General features: G+C 37.7%; 3 protein-coding genes across 4 annotated transcripts; 2 read left to right on the top strand and 1 right to left on the bottom strand.

Moving 5' to 3' along the window:
* The first annotated feature begins 381 nt into the window (after positions 1 to 381).
* LOC137726217 (vacuolar sorting protein 3-like) lies at positions 382 to 9,538 on the top strand. 2 transcript variants are annotated; one of them, XM_068465105.1, is made up of 15 exons: positions 382 to 599; positions 1,664 to 2,842; positions 2,959 to 3,234; positions 3,793 to 3,989; positions 4,119 to 4,260; positions 5,097 to 5,369; positions 5,519 to 5,591; positions 6,067 to 6,115; positions 6,665 to 6,953; positions 7,168 to 7,223; positions 7,384 to 7,452; positions 7,613 to 7,724; positions 7,913 to 8,002; positions 8,216 to 8,386; positions 8,830 to 9,538. In XM_068465105.1, exons 2-15 carry the CDS (start codon positions 1,712 to 1,714, stop codon positions 8,920 to 8,922), a joined length of 3,021 nt encoding a protein of 1,006 aa, XP_068321206.1. In that variant the 5' UTR covers positions 382 to 599; positions 1,664 to 1,711; the 3' UTR covers positions 8,923 to 9,538. The 2 variants fall into 2 exon arrangements, 1 of the variants encoding a protein (XP_068321206.1); XR_011067603.1 differs by lacking the exons at positions 8,216 to 8,386; positions 8,830 to 9,538 and having other exon boundaries at positions 7,384 to 7,456; positions 7,913 to 7,949.
* A 379-nt stretch (positions 9,539 to 9,917) lies between these two features.
* Positions 9,918 to 10,880, top strand: LOC137725529 (photosystem I reaction center subunit III, chloroplastic-like). The gene has a single exon (XM_068464251.1). The coding sequence runs from the start codon at positions 10,101 to 10,103 to the stop codon at positions 10,788 to 10,790; it is 690 nt and encodes a 229-aa protein (XP_068320352.1). The 5' UTR covers positions 9,918 to 10,100; the 3' UTR covers positions 10,791 to 10,880.
* A 749-nt stretch (positions 10,881 to 11,629) lies between these two features.
* Positions 11,630 to 13,650, bottom strand: LOC137726493 (LOB domain-containing protein 4-like). The gene is made up of 2 exons (XM_068465426.1): positions 13,257 to 13,650; positions 11,630 to 12,592 (listed from the first exon to the last, which is right to left on the bottom strand). Exons 1-2 carry the CDS (start codon positions 13,437 to 13,439, stop codon positions 12,248 to 12,250), a joined length of 528 nt encoding a protein of 175 aa, XP_068321527.1. The 5' UTR covers positions 13,440 to 13,650; the 3' UTR covers positions 11,630 to 12,247.
* Between the last annotated feature and the right edge of the window lie 1,176 nt (positions 13,651 to 14,826).

The following is a 14,826-nucleotide window of genomic DNA, read 5'->3' on the forward strand; positions in this document are numbered from 1 at the left end:
GAAAGAAAATGTGTACCCTTGAAATTTACACCACCACCACTTCCCAACATTAATCTCATATATTGGACTTAAAACAAAAACCATTTCTCTAAAAATAAAACGAGAGAGAACAAAGGGTGGTGGAGGAGATAGCTGGTTTTGATGTATTTTTAAAATGATTGAAAATGCTTTTAGTGAAAATGTTTTTAAAATCAATCATTAGTAAAAATGCAATAAAATCCTGAAAAAGCACTTAAAATGCTTTTGAAATCCAAAAATATTCTCTCTAAAAACGTTTTCAATCATTTTAAAATGACATCCAAACAAGTAGAAAATGACTTAAAAAAAAAAATATATATATAAAAACATTACAACTTTGACGTCTGGTGAGCGAAGAGTTGATAAAAATGAGGTTTAATCCGCTGATCGTTCGTTCTATTCTGAACGGTGAGAATTAAGGGATCCCCGAGGGTCCGCATGGATTGTGTCCGAAGAGAATCTAATCTTAGGTGAAAGAATCGGACTTGCGAACAGTTTGGCATTTCCCACCACCAGAGAAGCTTCGGCAAGCTCCGCCTTGCTCCGTCGACTTCCTGCGACCTCCGTCATCAGTATCTCAAGTATGAATATTCTCTTAAATTATCATCTTTTTTTCTATTTTCTTTTAAATTCAGTTCGACCTACACAAAGTGATTAATTAGAGTGTGGAAATAGAAGAAAATTTGACACTTTTTGGCGGATTTGGGTCTTTTAAGTTGACGGAAATTGGGGGGGATGCCATTGGTTTTGGTGTTGATATTTTGGTGATTGACAAAGTGAGAAATTTTGTTTCTTGTTCTAATGCATGAGGGCTTGAATTTGTGCTCCAATTGAATTTTTTTTGTTTGTTTGATGACATTTGGTCTTGTAGATTATCACTACATAGAAAATATGTTGAACAATGCTGACATTTCGATAATCGGGTTGTTGTTTATCCGTGCAATCAATGGCGGAGCCAGAAAATATTTTATGGGTGGGCTAGCTAAAAAAATTACCCTAAAATCAAATTTTTTGGTTTTTGCTACATACGATTCTATGCAAAAATTTAAGTTTAACGTTTGTATTTATATACTTAAAATTTGCCTGGCAGGAACTCACTAAGCTTCACAATTGCAAACTAAAAAAATTACAATGAATGATCAAATTTCACATATATTTAGATTTAAACACAAGAAGAAGATAGAAAACTTGATATCTCAATTACAATCACACAACTAGATCAAAGCAAAACACTGAAAGTAGAAGCAAAGACAATATTAAAAAATTGGTTGAAACTAATATAAACCCCACTATATCAATAATCTTGAACAAAATGACATCACAATTTTCGTGGTAATTTTTATATTTTTAGTTGTGCTAAATACTCAATGGGCTAGTTTCATTAAAAATAATTCTTTTTACACATTTTTTTTATCTATTATATCTACACACTAAAGTATATATACATATTGCTACAAATCCTCCCTGGGCTACAGCTCACCGTAGCCCTTAGTGTGGCTACGCCATTGCGTGCAATTCAATCGATTTTCGACTTGGGGTTGTTGTAATAGCTCTAGTAATAGTCTACTTGCGTTTTTGTGCTATGTAGCTCGATGGATTATAGTGCTGAGCATTGTAATTAGTTTTGAGTTACTTGCAATTTCAGGCTGTATGATCTTGTAATATTCATTGTCGAGTACTAGCCCCTTGACACATGGCTGAGCCCGAACCTAGAGGTCGCACTGTCCTTGAGCCACTGTCATTGTTCAACCTCTTTGGCCACTCTCGTGCACGAGTTACATCCCTTGCTATCTCCACAGTCTCTGACTCCCAATGTCTAATTTACCTTGGTACTCAGTTTGGAACCTTAGTTTTATTCTCTGTAAATCCTAATGATCAATCCCCATCTGATCCTTCCAACAACCCTTCAATCCCACAAAACATTTCCTTTTTGCAAAAGGTTTTGGTTGGCAATACCTCAGTGGAGTCTATCCAAGTATTTGGTGAGATTAAGAAGCTTTTGGTTCTTTTAGACGGGTTTCTGTTTTTGGTTGATTCACTTCTGTTACACCCCTTGAAGAGATTGAGTTTCTTGAGAGGAATTTCTGTCCTCACAAGGAGGTTGCGAAGCAGTGAATCAGAATGCTCGAATTTGTCAGGTCTTAATAATTCGTCAGAGTATACAAGCACAAGTCAGCGGTTTTTGCAAAAGTTGGGAAGTGGGATCAGAGCAAATGGCTTGAAAACAAAAGAAACTGCGCAGCAGCGTTTTGGCCATCATGTTTTCTCTGTTGTTATTGGTAAAAGATTGGTATTAGTAGAGCTTGTTTTGAGTAACAGAGTAGGTAAAAGTGACCAAGACATTGATGATGGATCTTTTGTAATTCTCAAGGAAATTCAGTGTATCGATGAGGTTATGACCATGGTATGGCTCAATGATTCAATAATTGTCAGTACGGTTAATGGATATAGTTTGTTTTCATGTGTTACTGGACAAAGTGGTGTAATATTTTCGCTACCGGATGTTTGTAGTCTGCCACGGCTTAAATTGTTGTGTAAAGAATGGAATGTGCTTTTGTTGGTGGACAATGTTGGTATCATAGCTAATGCACATGGGCAGCCAGTTGGTGGTAGCTTGGTGTTCCATAGTGACCTGGATTCTATTGGGGAGATATCTTCATATGTGGTTATTGCAAGGGATGGAAAGCTGGAGTTGTATCATAAGAAAACAGGCAGATGTATTCAGATGATCACTTTTGGTGGTGAAGGGGTAGGAGGGCCTTGCATTGTTGCAGATGAGGAAGATGGAAGTGGAAAACTTGTAGTTGTTGCAACCCCCATGAAGGTATGGAAAAATATCGATCCAATGGTTATTTTTACTCTCCTTAGCTTCATTTCAGAATACAGACATGAACAAAACAAAGATTTTTATTTGTTGCCCTCCATGTTGCAAATTTATAGGTTGTTTGCTATCGGAAATTACCCTCTGAAGAACAAATTAAAGATCTATTGAGAAAAAAGAACTTCAAGGAGGCCATCTCCTTGGTGGAGGACCTTGAGTGTGAGGGTGAACTATCGAAGGATATGCTCTCATTTGTTCATGCTCAAGTGGGGTTTCTCTTACTTTTTGACTTACATTTTGAGGAAGCAGTGAATCACTTTCTGCAGTCTGAGACAATGCAGCCTTCTGAAGTATTTCCATTCATAATGAGAGATCCAAATCGATGGTCACTATTGGTATGGGATTTTTTGCTCATGATCAGGGTATTCAGATCACATATAATATCATCCTATATAAATAAGACTCACATATATTGTCTCTACCTTAATAAAAAACGAGAGGAGTGTTTTCTTTAAAAGATAATTGCACATCAAGATGTGTAAGAGATCAGGACCTGCAGTGTGATACTCATTAGGATTGTCGTGTGATACTCATTAGAATAATGAGGCTAATATTCTTGCTGTATATTTTTGGGGATGTTAGATTACTAGGAAAAAAAGTACATAAACACTGTGTAGTTCAAGAAAGATCACATAATGATATTCAATATATCATTTTATGTAACAATCAATACTACATTGTGAATGCGAACAATTGTGAAAGAACTATCTTGTGCTTTTGTAGTAGTCATAAAAAACACACATCCAAAAGAAATTCCATCTGAAAACAAATTTAATCTTGGCCTGCATTGCACGAACATAAGTACTTCTATTATCAGCTTGCTTATTTCCATGCTTTAGTGCTGCTAAGCCTTCTGAATTTTGTAATCATAGTATTTGAACTCGCGTTTTTAGGTTCCTAGAAACCGTTATTGGGGTTTGCATCCGCCCCCTGCACCCCTGGAGGATGTTGTAGATGACGGGTTGATGGCAATTCAAAGAGCAATCTTTCTTAGGAGAGCAGGTGTAGAAACTGTGGTAGATGATACATTTCTCCTGAACCCTCCAAGCAGGGATAATTTGTTGGAGTCTGCCATCAAATCAATTACTAGGTGACTACATCACTTCTGGTTACTCATTAAATGTTATTCTCTTGATTTCTGTTGGTTCTTTTTATTTAATTTCGCAACTAACTTGTACTTGGATTATAATAAGGTTTTCAGTATACATTCTTGCTACAGGTATTTGGAGGTGTCTTGTGAGAAAGAGTTGATTCCATCAGTGAAGGAGGGAGTTGACACCCTATTAATGTACCTCTATAGAGCTTTGAATAATGTTTATGACATGGAGAAGCTGGCATCATCAACGAATTCTTGCGTTGTGGTATGTTTTCTTGTTTCTTTATTGTTTCCCTCTCTCATTTATACATTTTACCATGCCGAAGCATTTGTGCTTTTACAACTTTCCTAAATCAGGAGTACCTGTTTCCATCCTGCAGTATTTCCAGTCTTCTTGCTGTTATAATTCCTAAATTTGAATGGTTCATGTTGTAATTGAATACTTAGAATAAAAAAACAAAAAATAAGATTATATATGATCCAGTGCCCAAAATTTTGGTTTTGTTTGGGTTAAGTACCAATGGAAATGGATGAAAAAGTTATCAGATGGTGTCTTGAGAAAAGCTTGAAAATATCGAGTATATTAACTATTAATAAAACCGTACACAAAAAAAGTTGTGTTCTCATTGTAGACCCTATTTATCCATTTGATTTCAACTACTCTAGGACTAGGATATATTCTTTAATCATTTATACCAGAATATGAATTGGTGAAAGTGATATAGTGATTGTTTGGATAAGAAAAGGGGATTGATGGTTAGTGTAGTTGAATAAAATGCCAAGAGGAAATCAACAGAAATTTCCCTCAATTTGGACCATAATAAAGTTGCAATTTTGGGTTGAAATACCATTAGATTTAATCTCTGAAAGATGGTTTTGGGTTTTAACCAACTAGAAAGGGCTCACCATAGGATGGTAGAAATTGTGAGTACCATGCAACATGTCCTTGATTTGAAGACATTATATTATGTTTGGTTTTGGAATCGAGAGAATATACTTTATAGGCCTCAAGACAATGCACTGTCCCATGCATTGCAAAACAGAGGCTATTGTCTGGAGCCTGCTTGAAGGATGACTGTAGAACTTGCATGGGCGGTGCAGGAAGAGTTGGAAACTTTGTTAGATGACTCCGGGCATTTACGTACGCTTGCATTCCTATATGCAAGTAAAGGAATTAGCTCAAAGGCTCTTGCTATCTGGCGCATCTTGGCAAGAAATTATTCCTCTGGCCTTTGGAAAGACCCCATGTCGGAGAGTGGCTCACAGGATGGTGGTACAAGTATCATCTCTGGTAAGGAGACTGCTGCAGCTGAGGCATCAAAGCTTCTCGAGGAGTCATCTGATCCAGCGCTTGTTCTACAACATCTTGGATGGGTACGTGTTAATATCTGCAGGGTTGCTCCTATTTTATCTTGGATGGTTTATCTTGTTTTATTTTTTTCAAATTTCAAGTTTTTTGAGAAATCTTATGGTTTGTGCTTCGCAAGTCCAATGTTTAATTAGGAGATGGTTGGTATTGTTAGGTTGCAGATATCAACCAGGTTTTTGCAGTTCAGGTTTTGACATCAGAGAAAAGAACTAATCAACTTTCACCAGGTGGGTCTTTGATTCCCAGTGAATTTTGGTTGATGTGTGTATTTTTTGTTACCATTTGCGTCCCAGTCTTCTTAGTTAAGCAAAACCTGAAGTTCCTACATGTGTAGAAAATGACGTCTTTTGTTAGAATCTCAGTATTAATAATTCTGGAGGGAAAATTTGAAAGTATTCAATTGACCTAAAAGGCACCAAAGCACAAGGCAAGTATCCAGTTGTAAGGTGAGTGATGTATAAGAAGTTTGCACCTTAATGTCTGTGCCATTGGTCAACTACGCCAGAATGTGTCCATTTGGAAAATCTCTCTGAAGTGGGCATCAAAACAATTCAAAAATTTATTTTGTTATCAGCTTTTTGTCCCTTGTTTGTTTTTAAAAAATAGTATCCTTTTATATTAATGTATTATGCTGCTAACAAATGATTATCAATAATGCTTAAAACAGTTTTAATTTATTTGAGAAATTCTCTTTTACTGCAGATGAAGTTATTGCAGCTATTGATCCAAAGAAGGTAGAGATTTTTCAAAGGTATGTCAATTACATAGACCGCAGTACAGCCTCCCATGTTCATAGTATTTAACCACCTGTATCATACAATTATTTTGCTTTTGGAGATCTCTTAAGTAAAATGTACACATCTGTAATTAAAAGAAGTCCATTTTCTTTGGCTTACATTGTCTGAATATTACTACATTGGGTGGTTGTTTTGTGGGAGTCTGATATTCCTCATCCATTCTAACCGTATATGGGTTCAAGTTGGCTGTCTTGATCTGAATATGATTTTGCAATCTTTAAAAATATGATGACATTTTTTCAATTATAATTACCATTATAATAGTGTTATGCAACCATGCTAAACTACCTAGTGTTTTCGTTAAAGTGCTATTCTTTGTATCTTACTGTTCTAGGGTGCCTTTTGTTTTGTCAAATACATTTGCCATATTAATTTTTCCTTGATTGCCTTTACTGTGATATGCACTTATTACTTATCAGAAAGGAAAACAAATCTTTCTTCCTCATTTGATGTGATGTGACCTTCACTGCATATACTTGAGTTTTAACTCTTTATTTGCACAGGTATCTTCAGTGGTTGATTGAAGATCAAGAATACAGTGACAGTCAGTTCCACACGTTATATGCTCTCTCACTTGCCAAGTCAGCAATTGAAGCTTTTCAAGCAGAAATTGCCTCCCAAAATCCTGATCCTCGAAGAATACAAGAGACAAACATTTCAGATAATAGAATAAGTTTAATCTTTCAAAGTCCTGTTCGGGAAAGACTGCAGATATTTTTGGAGTCTTCAGACTTGTATGACCCAGAGGAGGTTCTTGACTTGATCGAGGGATCAGAATTGTGGTCAGAGAAGGTCTGTCGTAACCCTTTATGGACCTTGTCTTGAATTCTGCTTTTAACCTGGCTATCTGAATATACTGATTATTTACTCTGAGCCATTTAAGTTTATTTTATTAGCTGTTGGGCCAATCATGGATGGCAGTTGATAATTTTGTAGTGCCAAAATGACCGGTCTTGGTTGTTTGATGCTGCAACTGCTCATCTCTGATTCTTAATTTATTCAACAGGCTATTCTTTACAAGAAACTAGGGCAAGAGGCATTGGTGCTCCAAATTTTAGCATTGTAAGTTTCATTTTGGTTTCAAAAGTATCCACAGTAATAACATTAATTACCATTTCATCTGGGTATCATTATAAATATCAGTAGCATCCGCACTTTGAAACAATAATTATTCTATGTGCAAACTTCAGCATGTGTGAACTAGTATTCAATGGCTTTTCAGGAAGCTGGAAAACAGTGAAGCTGCTGAGAAATATTGTGCTGAGATTGGGAGACCAGATGTCTATATGCAGTTCGTTCTCTGTCTCTGTCTCTGTCTCTGTCTCTCTCTCTCTCTCTCCACATGTGACAAGCACACAAAAACACCTATAGACACTTGTTAAGTAAATCTCTGATGTATCTAAAATTGCCTCTTGATTATTTTCCATTTGTTTTTTCCTTTGAGAACTCAGGTTACTTGATATGTATTTGGATCCACAAGATGGTAAGGAGCCTATGTTTAAAGCTGCTGTTCGCCTACTCCACAATCATGGGGAATCATTGGATCCTCTGCAAGTTTTAGAGGTATCAGTCTCTCTCTCTCACACAACTTTTTGGGATATGGTGGGTACCAGAGAAAAATTGAAGTTCACACAAATGCACACTTTTGTTTGGTTACTTGTATGCTAAAAGCACATTTCTATTGCTGGGGACCCTGCCAAGTATTTGATGTTTGTCATGTTCTGTGCAAAAAATCTGGCTTGATGTTGCAGAGATTGTCGCCAGATATGCCTCTTCAACTTGCCTCTGAGACTATATTAAGAATGTTGAGAGCTCGACTTCATCATCACCGTCAAGGACGGGTAAGTTTCGGTTGTGTTTTAGATTTTGTCATTCTGGCTTAAGATTGTGAAATTTTTTCGTTCTTTCATTGGTTTTCCTTTTTTGTGGGTATTGAGCTATGTTCTCCATATCATAAGGAAATTAGTGAATCTGTTTTTTCTGAAGTTTCTTGCATGTAGCCATGTTTTGTGCTTTTCTTTTCTTATTGAGCCAATACATTAATTGCTTTTCAGATTGTGCACAATCTGTCCCGTGCCTTAGGTACTGATGCAAGTTTAGCAATACTGGAGGAAAAGTCAAGGCATGTGCAGATCAATGATGAAAGCCTTTGTGATTCTTGTCATGCACGCCTTGGAACTAAACTTTTTGCTATGTACCCAGATGACACCATAGTCTGTTACAAGGTTGGTAACATTGACCTTTCATAATACACTGAGGATAATTTATTTTTTAATTTCGATAGTTCCATCTTTCATAAAAAATAAGAACGCCTAACAAGACAGCCCCCACTCTTTTTTTATTATTATATATTTTCGATTTTAGCAGAAAAATCTGGTATTGTACTATTTCTAAGTTGCTCGTCTGGTTCGCTGTTGAGACACAGGAAAATACATGCATTTGTGGGAGAATGAACAATTGTTTTAATTAATAAATATTATGACAATGGCTTGATACCGATAAGAAAGGAAAATAAAGGCGAACTGGCATGGTGACCTGCTACATGCAACAAGATCATACAACCTTCCAGTTTAAATTTCTTAAGCGGATGTATTTCTAGCGGCACTCTATGTTAATTGTTCATGGCTATTTATAAGGTTTTTCTATATTAACATCCTTTCTTGTGCAGTGTTTCCGTCGTCAGGGTGAATCTACATCAGTAACTGGTCGCAACTTTAAGCAAGATGTCCTAGTGAAACCGGGTTGGCTTGTGACCAGGTAATCCAAAAATGGTGATGCAATGATGAAATTGAAGACTGGGGCTGGTCCGTCTTTGAGTCCATGCTCTATGGCTTTTCTTTGAGGCTCAGGATCAGGTTTCATAACAACTAAAAATGTCATCACAAAGTACAGTGCTGAAGCTCGGGGGCGAAAGATTCTGCAATCGTCGTGTTAGAACGAGGCCCCAATTTTGTAGCTTAGTACTCGGTAAAGGACGCTCCAGCCATTATGATCTTCATGTGGAGTACGTGTTTCTTAGAATCATCGTCACACGACCACCTTTATGATAGGGAAAAACTTCAAGCATGAATCATCATTACCATGATCGTCTGTGACCTGATGAAGCCCGAGGAACACAGTTTAGAAGTTTGAGATCCGGCTAATCCATTCCTGCTCGGAATCAGGAACAATACTGTGAGTTTGCATGACATGGGTTGAAATGACCAAGAGTTCGTCATACATACAGGAGGGATCAGGATTCTGCTTGTGAGTTCAATACGGTGTTGTGATAAAAAAAAATGTTGTTACATTCAGGAGATGTTGACGAATTTGTAAATTGTGATAAAAAAATGTTGTTACATTCAAGAAATTTTGATAAAAAAAATGGGATGCTATTATTACTGCTTACGAAGGGAATTTCCAAGTTAAGTTGGAAGTTGTTTTATGATGTTACAAGCGTTTATTAGACGAGCGGTTCGTTTTAGGGTTCTGTTAGATGACTTCACTTTTTAAAAACGTGGCAAATATTTAGTAAATGTATGACGTCACTTATACCATATCTTTGGGTGCAAAAGAGAATCTATCTTGAATTGAGTTTTTTGCCTTTCAATTATGCTTGTAAAACATTTGGATCAAGTTAATGGAAAGCGCACAAAACCTACAAAAGTTAAGGGAGACTTTCTCATTATCTGGATATGATTTTTAGACTAGGATAGATTGAGAGAAAATCTGAATCAACCCACAACTAAACAACCTCCAACCAATTACAATCATCCACCTCAGCCTCCTTACTCCCTCCACCTTATCCCCTCTCCCTCTTCTCTCCTCCACCACCAGTCTTCCTCCAAGATTCTAAAAACCTGCCCTCCACACTCTTTCCCTTCCAAGATCTCCTCCTTCCTCTCTGCAACTCCTCACAACCCCCATAACCCTAAGAAAAAAGAGAGGAAAGAAAGAACCATGTCTCTCACAATCCCCACAAACCTCTCAAAACCTATGTTTCAGCCGAAACTCAGCTCCCCAATGGCCACAAAGCTGCCAAGAACCGTGGTCTTCTGCTCAGCCTCCCAAAACCCTAACCCTACCCCAGAGAAAATATCCACTGCATCGCCCATGCAGGCGTTCTCCACTGCACTCGCACTCTCCTCCATCCTCATTGGCTCAGCCCCCATGCCTGCAGTTGCTGACATCTCGGGACTCACCCCATGCAAAGACTCCAAGCAGTTCGCCAAGCGTGAGAAGCAGCAGATCAAAAAGCTCGAGTCCTCACTGAAGCTGTATGCACCCGACAGTGCACCCGCCCTAGCCATCAAGGCCACCATAGAGAAGACTCAGAGGAGGTTTTCCAACTATGGCAAGCAGGGTTTGCTTTGTGGGTCCGATGGGCTCCCCCATTTGATAGTCAGCGGTGACCAGAGGCACTGGGGTGAGTTTATCACGCCTGGTATTTTGTTCCTGTACATTGCTGGGTGGATCGGGTGGGTTGGGAGGAGCTACTTGATTGCCATTAGGGATGACAAGAAGCCGACGCAGAAGGAGATCATCATTGACGTGCCTTTGGCTACTGGCTTGGTTTTCAGAGGCTTCAGCTGGCCTGTGGCTGCTTACAGAGAGTTAGTGAATGGTGAACTTGTTGCCAAGGACGTTTGAGCTTCTTTTTTTTGTTCGTTTTTAATTTCTTTGTATAATTTGTAAAATTACTTGAAATTATATGTACCAAATGCTTGTGTTTGAAACTGATCCCGCTTAACATTTCTATTTCTATTTGTGCTATACCTAAGCATAGTTCAAATACCGTCATATGGTAGTAAGGTACTCATTTGTCATTTGAAAATACTTGGGAGCCAATTCAAATCGCGGCTTGGCGTGTGTGTATAAGCTGTTCTTTTTGTTATTTTAATAAGTTGCTTTGCAAACATGTTAGACTGTAATTTATAGGTAAGTAGGAATGACTTACATGAAAATTTGTAGATCAATTGTGCAAATGACAGAAAGACGAACATACTGCAACAACGTGATGGCCTCAAGAATGCGGAGGTTACCTACCAAAGATTGGAGAACGAAATCTTCAAGAACTTTTTTGGTACAAAATCTTTAAGCAAAGACTTTAAACATAGTAATTTTCTTTGTTTAGGTAATTGTCAATCACGTAACAGTTTGTTCGTGACGCTTGTTAGTCAAGTATATTGTGTATAGAGTAGACAATTTATAATTATTTCGATAAAAAAAAGACAATTCATAATTAATCCTCCCTATATGCAACGCCTATGGTTATATCTTATATGCATGTAGTCAATTGAAGAACTCTTTTGATACAAACTCTTCAAGAAAAAAAGACTTAAGACATAGTAATTTCATTCTTTAGGTATATGTCTATCACGCATATTACGTGTAGAAAATCCATAAAAAAAAGTTCTTCATATATCAAACGGTTGTGGTTATATGCAAATAACAGAAAAGCAGCAAATGATCAAATATTTAGACAAAAATAGGAGGAAATTAACTATTTTTTTAATAATATTTCATACATTTACTACTCCATAATCTGCAAATCCTACTACAGTCCTCTTCCCAATTTTGTTTCCAAACTACCAATATGTTTGGTGGATTCACACATCCAAAAGTCATCAAGTCGCTTGGAGCAAATATAAAAAGTCCCGCAAGACAATATATGATTACCCAATATATATATCGATAAGTTAAACTAATATTTACAATCCAGTTACTAATGGAAAACCCATCTCAAACTAAGCGGTCGAATCGCCTTGGTCTCTGTCACTGTCACCATCACCGCCACCGCTTTAACTATTGTAACCGTCCCTAGGTTTACCCAGGCATGATGACCAAGGCTAATGGACTTGGATCCTCTCCAGAGCCCAAGGAGAGGATCCTCCTGACCAAGGATCTTGGATTGTTGGATTTTTATCCAACGGTTACAAATAGAGGAATTCCTATAAAGTTATAATAATTATAGCCGTTGGATGAAAATCCAACGGTCCAAGATCTTTGGTCAGGAGGATCCTCTCCTTGGCCTCAGGAGAGGATCCAAGTCCAAAGCTAATTACTCTCTAGATTATAGTAGAGTAGACATTAGTAATTAATTAAGCTTAGCATGACCACATGGACTCTCCCATTCCCAAGCTGGTATGGTCCACCATCATATCCATGTCGAAAATAGGTCGGGCCTGAGAGCCCATGAACTTAGATGAGGGTGACCTGCTATTACTCGGGCTAGCCGGACTTAACCCATGGTTGGAGAATGATGCAGTCTGACGCACTTTGAGGTGCACCACCTCTGCCTGAGCCAGAGCCAGTTGGGTTTGAAGCACATCAATTTGTTGTTGTAAAGATGAAATTGCCCCAACGCACCCATAAACTGGGTCTCGCACCCTGGCATTTGCTTCATACACCATGCTACTAACTGCATCTCCTCTCTGGTGCTCTGGCAGCTCCTGCAATTGTCACAATTAAACATGGTCTTTTAACTTTTGACCACAAAAGCAAGTTGGCAGTGGTTACGGTGAAAACTTACATGCAACCGAGATATCATAATTGACAATTTTTCAAATTAATGACTGTGAGTGATTGACTTGAAATATTGTACAACTGAGTAAGTTTGTCTCCTAAAGTGGCTTCTAAACTTGTAACCCTAGTCCCGAATGAGAGGCCAAAGGTCCTACAAGAAATGTTTTGGCTTGATGTAATGATCACTACCACTCTATGATATTTGTAGAACAAATCATGCGTCATCAGCCATGCTTATTCATTTGGCTGAACAAAATATATGGTCCCAAATCAAGTTATGACACTTTATTGGTTGCCTGTCTCTATCTATGACTACGAAGCATCATGTCGTACAAAAAAGAATTGAAATGCAAAAAAGGGTAGAAGATATATAGTGATTTTTACATTTTTTTTTCATTTTGTACTTTTCTTGTTGTTTTCTATTTCTTGATTCTATTTCGATTTAGGGCTAATTATATTTTATACCTTCAAGGTTTAAATTGATTTTTAAAATGGATCATGAGGTTTTAATTTTCTTGAATTGCACCCTAAAGTTTTAAAACTATATTAATTTACACCGTTTGTCTAACGAATTATACAAATATTCATTACCTGCAACATCTTGTTGACATTGCTGGCACCAAACACTTTGTGAACATTAGCAAACTTTTGGGGCTCATCCGCAGGAAAATAGGGAGCGAACACACAATCCTGAGCACACCTTCTTCTGAGAAGCTTGCATGCTGCACAGGGCGAGGGTGCACCTTGTTTCCTGCTGCTGCCATTCTCCTTCATGCTTGCCACGTGTCTGATCTTCGTTGGACCAACGCAACCCCCAACAGTATGCAGTAACCCTAGTTTTGTAGGGTAACCCAATTTTGCCTTGAAATAGAAGGACAAAGGCCTATCTTATGAGTGTGAAGTAGAAGCTGATGACAGACAAAACAAAGAGGTAGCTAATTTAGTTGAAGAAGAAAAAAAGCAGAGAGAAGAGAGTGAAGACTGAAATAGGAAAAGGATGAGGGATGTGAAGTGGGGAGGTGGTGGGCATTTATATAAGAAGAATAGGCAGAATTGCATCTGGGGTGGGGGGTCCCAGTTGAAAACCCTAAAGATTTTGGTCGATATAAAACTTCAATCCTGACATGACTAATTATTTGGCGCCATTTTAAACTTATTTTTTCCTCATCTAGATAACATATTATAACATGCATGTGGTTAATTTTGTAATGTACACCAATGCAATTAGGTCATCTCTAACTGAGAGCTGGCCAGATGGCTCGTTTTAGTCATCTAGTCCTTCAAGATATTAATATTTTAATGAATAGTACATGGTCATATTTGTCTCCGTCTCAAACCGAGGCGCCAAAGGATCAGAGGGCTCGTTTTAGCCCTGTCACAAAAAACCCATCTCCAATAGAGGGTCATAGGGCCAAACATAATTTATTATTTAAATTTAAAAACTACAACAACTTAAATTTAAAAACAGCAACAACTTAAATTTAAAAACTACAACTTATATTTAAAAACTACAATTAAAATTTAAAAACGACAAATTAAATTTAAAAACTACAAATTAAATTCGAAAACAACATTAACTTAAATTTAAAAACTACAACAACTTAAATTTAATATCCATAATCAACATCATCTTCATCATCTGCCATCGTAGGAGTATAGTCAGAGGTAAACAACTGCGGTCGGCTCATAATTTCTTTTTTTTTTTTTCCTATCAAAATAGGCCATACTCATTGGAGTGTAATTTGAAGTGTTCCTTTCCATATTTTTATCATCCATCTCTTCTTGTATTTGTTTGGCCCGTTCTTCATGCCTACACTTCCTTTCTTCCGCCTGAAGGGCATTTTGTTCCGCCAATAAACGCAATGAGGCCGCCACTTCATGTTGAGCGGCGTAATCATCATTTGCCTTGCCTTTTTCCTTTAACCTTCGCGCCTTGTTTCGTCCCATAACCCTAGGTATGGAACTTTCACCCGAAGATGGATTTTCTACCCTTGTTTGTTGAATGGTTGGAGATCCATCTTCATCCATATCTGCAGCTGAGGATGTAGTTCCGAACACTGGCGTAGGAGCTCTTTGTGGTGGATCTTCAAATGACACCCACCCTTTACAAATTTCCCAACAACTGTGAAACTGAAAGGGTTTCGAGCTTCTGTCCATATAC

The sequence above is a fragment of the Pyrus communis genome, chromosome 2 (assembly GCF_963583255.1).
Source record: "Pyrus communis chromosome 2, drPyrComm1.1, whole genome shotgun sequence".
Taxonomy (NCBI): Eukaryota; Viridiplantae; Streptophyta; class Magnoliopsida; order Rosales; family Rosaceae; genus Pyrus; species Pyrus communis.

What these genes read in the sequence shown, in the direction of transcription:
- LOC137726217 (XM_068465105.1), top strand. Translation starts at nt 1,712, where the DNA reads ATGGCTGAGCCCGAACCTAGAGGTCGCACTGTCCTTGAGCCACTGTCA. An exon ending in TTCTACAACATCTTGGATGG is followed by an intron (nt 5,370 to 5,518) that starts GTACGTGTTAAT and finishes TGGTATTGTTAG; the next exon opens with GTTGCAGATATCAACCAGGT. An exon ending in CAGAATTGTGGTCAGAGAAG is followed by an intron (nt 6,954 to 7,167) that starts GTCTGTCGTAAC and finishes TTTATTCAACAG; the next exon opens with GCTATTCTTTACAAGAAACT.
- LOC137725529 (XM_068464251.1), top strand. Translation starts at nt 10,101, where the DNA reads ATGTCTCTCACAATCCCCACAAACCTCTCAAAACCTATGTTTCAGCCG.
- LOC137726493 (XM_068465426.1), bottom strand. Translation starts at nt 13,439, where the DNA reads ATGAAGGAGAATGGCAGCAGCAGGAAACAAGGTGCACCCTCGCCCTGT. An exon ending in ATGTCAACAAGATGTTGCAG is followed by an intron (nt 12,593 to 13,256) that starts GTAATGAATATT and finishes TGACAATTGCAG; the next exon opens with GAGCTGCCAGAGCACCAGAG.